Source organism: Monodon monoceros, unplaced genomic scaffold (assembly GCF_005190385.1).
Source record: "Monodon monoceros isolate NGI ecotype Baffin Bay Population unplaced genomic scaffold, NGI_Narwhal_1 Super_Scaffold_21, whole genome shotgun sequence".
Taxonomy (NCBI): Eukaryota; Metazoa; Chordata; class Mammalia; order Artiodactyla; family Monodontidae; genus Monodon; species Monodon monoceros.
In genome coordinates, this window is record NW_021703778.1 from 97,009,406 (window position 1) to 97,014,668 (window position 5,263).

At 50.9% G+C, this 5,263-nt stretch overlaps 1 protein-coding gene across 2 annotated transcripts in view; it reads left to right on the plus strand.

Annotated features, from left to right (window-relative positions):
* The first annotated feature begins 3,351 nt into the window (after positions 1 to 3,351).
* Positions 3,352 to 5,263, plus strand: part of GREM1 (gremlin 1, DAN family BMP antagonist) — a 14,002-nt gene continuing 12,090 nt past the window's right edge. The window contains exon 1 of one of the 2 annotated variants that reach the window (XM_029239251.1): positions 3,352 to 3,503. Coding sequence is in view for 1 of the 2 variants with exons in the window: in XM_029239250.1 (XP_029095083.1) it covers positions 3,961 to 4,157 (197 nt within the window). In the remaining variant the exon portion in view is untranslated. Of the gene's footprint in view, positions 3,504 to 3,960; positions 4,158 to 5,263 lie in introns of those variants that run through there. The other variant, XM_029239250.1, reaches the window with a different exon arrangement.

Consider the following 5,263-nt stretch of genomic DNA (forward strand, 5'->3'; position numbering starts at 1 on the left):
AAAATTACTCTCTGAAATGGTTGTACCAATTTACAGTCTCATTGTCAATGCATTTAATTACCTGCTTCTCCATACTCTTTTCAATGCTAGATACGGACAGACTTAAATCTTTGCTCATCTGCTTGATAAGCAAGCGTACCTTCTTATTTCTGTTTGCATTTCACTATTTACTAATATAATCTAGCACCTTTTCACGTTCATTGACTATTCAGGTTTCTTCTTTTGTGAAATGCCTGGTCATGTGCTTTGCCAACTCCTACAGTTATTTGTGGAGTTTTTTTCTTGTTAATTTATAAGAGGGATCCATTTTGGATACGAATCATTTAACTGTTATTTGACCATTGCAAATATCTTTTCTTTTAATCATTGTCAAGTTCATTATCACATTTTTTTTTTTTTAAAGAGGGCCATACAAGGTCAGTTCCAAATGGGTAAAGATCTCTATTCTTTTTTTAGGTCAATGCAAGACGGCATACACGGTCTCTGCAATTGAGGGAACAGGCATAAATAGCTTTTGCAGATCTAAGCGAAAACTTCCCTACAAAGGCCTTCAAATTTCTTCTCCAGATCTTGAGAGTAGCCCCCTTTTAGCATCTTGTGAGTTAGACGGAGAGAAACACTTTTTATATTTAGATAGGAGAGCAAAACAAGAGAAATGGACTTTCCTTTTACAAGCCAGTAGCATCAACGCTTCTCACAAGAGCCTCAAATTAATTTGAAAGTGGTTTCTGTAAGTGAAATTTATCATTTAGTGATTATTGCTTAAGGCATCTCAGATTTCAAATTTTCAGTTTGCCTACATGGAGTCATTCTACTTCTTCCCTCTTACTAAGAGCAGGTTTCAATTATGTAATTATGGTTAAAGAGGTCTGAAGAGTTTTTACTCTTATGCCTTCATCCTGAGTGGATAATGGTTTGCAATGACTGGTTGAGAGCTGTGGAAACACAAATGTGAGGCAGAACGCTTGATAAATATTTACCAACATACTAGACTATAAACGGCGAGATGAGGGCCTGTCTTTACCATCTGCATGACGGTTATATCCTCAGCACTGGCTCAGCTGATAATCTTACCGAGTGAGCATGTGCTGAATATTCCCAGTCTACAGCTAGTTATTGAATCCCAATTCTGTATTAGATACTTCTGCATTCTATATACTCGTGTAATCAAAGTGACCAACATTGAAAAAGTGCCCACCCTCATGAAGCTTACATTCTAGTGGCAGGGAGAGATAAGTGACAATGAAGAAAAAAGATGCAGTGAAATGGGGCAGACAGTTGTGGGCTGGTGGGATGGGGGTCGGGATGTTTCTACTGTAGGGAGTGTGGTCTGAGAAGCCTCCTGAGGAGGGATCCTAAAGATGAACAACATTTACTAGATAGAGATGGTGAGAAAAAGATGGGATATATAAAACCACAGGGTCGGAGCTCTTAAACAATTACTTCCGATATAGGAGGTAAGCGCTTGTCTCTTTGTATTTTTATTTGGAGCAGTTCATATGAGTTTTGGAAAAAAACGTGACTAAAGCATTGATTTTAGATTAGAAGAAGTTAACGAATTTGTAAAATATGCTTCCTTTTCTTTGGCAGAATAGTTTACACAGGGAGAGAACAGCTGGCTCCTAGGACTTGGTGGTGCACTTTGGCTGGGCTGTTAATTGCGTAAGTATTTTGTGTATTTCTGACTGTGTATCTCTCCTGCAGCCCACTTGACCAAGATAAGTCTTTTGAGGCCTACTGAATGTTTGCCTCTCGCAGGCAACTACAAACTATGGCTCACGGGATGATTTAACAAAAAATTATCGAACACATTTAAAGTGCAGCACTGAGTTCATGGATAGAAACCGCTGTTTGCACAAACAAAACATTCAGATGATGAAGATTCTCTAGATATTGATTTAATGCAGACTTCCTTCTTGTTTGATTTATTTGGAAAAATCGATTTCAAGTTCCTAGCAGTATCTAGTAGAAGTTCAATATTTCTTGCCCCCCCTCCCCCTAATGCCTGCCTAGAGAGAAAAACAAAAACAAAACAAAAAACCACAGTTTGGGGGTTTTGTTTTGTTTTCTTAAGCCAAACACTTAAATCACGAATGTCTCATAAGTGCCTTTGGGTGGCTTTCATTGCCTTGTTTATTTTGCTGTAGTCAGTACAAACACCTTCAGATCTCCTTCTGTAACAAATGATTTTCAAAGTCATCATCTGACCTCGCTGATGGAGCTGGTCTGCAGACCTTGCAGCCGAGTTGCTTTTTGCACGGGCTCTAACTTCCACACACAAAACTTTACAGCCTCTTTGAGGAACCAATTTCCAAGCTAAGAGAACAAATGAAAAGTGTTCGCTCATCTCTCAAAAATATTTCTGCGCTTGGTATGTTCCCACTCTTATCGGGTTCTCAGGAATGAACACAGAATGTGACATGGGTTTTTCACATACGTAAGTTTTTGTCTTCCATTTCTGGGAAGTTATTTCCTCGTCTGAGGTTTTATTTTCTTGATTTATTAAACTTTAACATGCTACGGAAAATCTCTCCTAGCGACTGTTCTCTCCCTTTTAAAAATGGCTCAGGAATGGAAAGCTTGATTTTCCATTTTAGATTTTTTAGGGTCCTTTTAGGTTTATTCTGCCCCTCGTTACTCCCTTCTGTACACTCACACCCGAGGCCGCCGGCATCTGGGCTGAAAGAACCCGTGGCGGGCGAGGAGAGGAGGGTGTCATATTGGCGACAGGCTCCTGCTGGCGGCCGGCGAGCCCGCCGGGGTTAACGGGGGCGCAGGGGTCAGCGCCCTCGAAGTTGGGGGCCTCGGGCGGAGCCGCACCAGAGCCGCGGCGACCGCTCAACCAGAGCGCCTTGCAGTCCCGCTCCGTCCACGGGGAAAGGATCGCCTAATTGGTCGCGATCCCACGGAGGTCTTGCTCTTCCCGGGGCAGTCTCCGGGACCGAGAGCGTCGCGGGGCCGACGCAGGCGGAGCGGAGCCGGCGAGAGGAAAAGCCCAAGCCTGGGGCAGAGGAGGAATGAGGGGCCGGGAGCCGGGGGGATTTCCTCCCGCGCTTCCCCCTCCAACGGGAGCGGAAAATGTGATTTGCTGTGCATTCCAGGCGCGGTTCCCTGGGGTGACCTCTCCCAGCCGGCCTGGGCGGGGGGAGCAGACAAAGAGGCGAGGCAGGCGGAGAGGGGACCCCGCGAGGAGGCAGGAGGGGTGCGGGGGGCGGGGGCAGTACCGGGAAAGGGGGCGGATAGCGGGTCCCGCGGCGGCGGCGGCGCCTGGCCAATGGAGAGGCGCGGCCCCGGGCGCCGCGCTCCGCCGCCGGCATTTAAACGGGAGACGGCGCGATGCCCCGCACTCGGTGCGCCCTCCGCGGACCGGGCGACCTAGTGTGCAGCAAGAGCGGTGCTCTCTGTCCCGCTGACCCCGCGCCGAGCCCGGGCGGCTCGTGCCGCGGCCGCACACCGCGCCACGCGTCTAGAGCGCAGGCCCCGAAGGCCCGCAGCACTGACAGGTGAGCGCGGAGGCGCGGGCGTGTGTGTGTGTGTGTGTGTGTGTGTGTGTGTAGGGGTCGGCAAACGACTGCCGCGTCCCGCTCCGTGCAGACTTGCCGTAGCCCTTCGTGAGCGCAGGCCGAGGCCCCGCGATCCCTGGGGTGAACCCTGAAGAACCATCGCGGGGTCTTTCGTGCCAAGGTCTTGGCTGCCATGACCTCACATTGCGCGGTCTGCAGGGCAAGACTGGGAAAGAGGATGTCAAGAGCAAGAGCCCCGCATCCCAGTTCCACCTCCCGGAGCTCCGCTAATACGCTCCTGGTGTGTTTGGCAGCCGCGCTTGCCAGTCGCGTCCGCTGGGTGAGGGCGCAGAGTCCGTGAGTCCAGAGCGCAGGAGCAGAGGGATAATGAGCGAGCGGGAGCAGTGAGGCGCTGCGGGGACCTTCAGCTCGACCGCAAACGCCGGGGCAGGTTGCAATGAGAGGGTCCCATTTGTTTGAGGCGGGGCGCTGGGTCTGGGGACTTTCGGGGCGCGCACGTCGGAGGACCGTGGGTGATCCTGCCGTGAGGTGGTGGATCCTGAGAATCAGCGATGCATTTGCCTCTCCCCAAGATGGAGACTCATGCAACAGCGGAGCTGCGGAGTTCCGCCGTGGCGGAAACCCAAGGGTCAGGTAACTGGACAGCTGAAGTGAGGTGCGCGGTCCCGGACGCCTAGTCCCGCGAGCCCGCGGTGCTCACATAGCAAACACCGCACACACTGCGCGCTCGTTTCCTCTTCTAGGCTTCTCCCTGCCCCATGCGCTTCTCGGCTGAACCGCGGACGTCCGGGCAATGGGCAGTGACAACTTGCCAGGTCCCACTTGTGCGGGTACCCCTTAATTTGTGTTCGAGAGGCCCCTGCCTCACCTCGCCGCGCCTTCCTAGAGACGGACTAGGCGGGACTGGCGGCGGGAGGCTGGTCCCCGGGCTTGGACGCCCAGGTCATCCCTCGTCCTCCCCCGCCACTTTGCTGACCCCTCTGCAGCTCACGGAGCAAGGCAGGCGGCCGGTAGGGTGTCGGGGCCGTCACCTTGCAGGCCGGAGTTACTTGTAGATTTCTGGCTTAGGAAGAACAGACGCGCCACCGCTCTGGCTTGGCATTGTCTTCGGATCCCAGCTCTGCCTTGGGGGCGCCCCAGCCTGGCGTTTCCCCGCGCAGGGCTCTGGTGATGGCCCCCCGGGCGAGGCAGGGGGCAGACAGGAGCCTCTCCAGTGAAGCCCTTCCAGCGCGCCCAGAGCTGGCTCCCTGGTCAAATCTGGGTGCTGCTTTCTCCTCTTTTAGACAGAAATATAGCCTCGAAGTTAGGGGTTAAAAATCTCTTCTTAAATGTTACAAGGGCAGAGAGGCCACCATCGGTAGGTAATTGGATCTCCCGCTGGAAAGAGCAGATCCAAGCGGTGTGCGCGTCTGTTTATGTTCCCCTTCGAGATGGTGCCAGGACACGAGTTGATTAAAACAATCTACTGTGTTAAGTGGGTCACCAGGGATTTAAGCTGTCCCAGGGACCCCAGAGTAGTGGCTTCCTTTTGGCTGTACATACAAGTTAAATAAATAGCGGAGAAGAGGTTAAGATAACCCTGAACCCAGGGTGAGGAGTCTTCTTTCACCCAGGGCTTTCCACTTTCCAGCACCCTCTTTTTCTTTTTCTTTTTCTTTCTTTCTTTCTTTCCTTCTTTTTCTTTCTTTCTTTCTTTCTTTCTTTCTTTCTTTCTTTCTTTCTTTCTTTCTTTCTTTCTT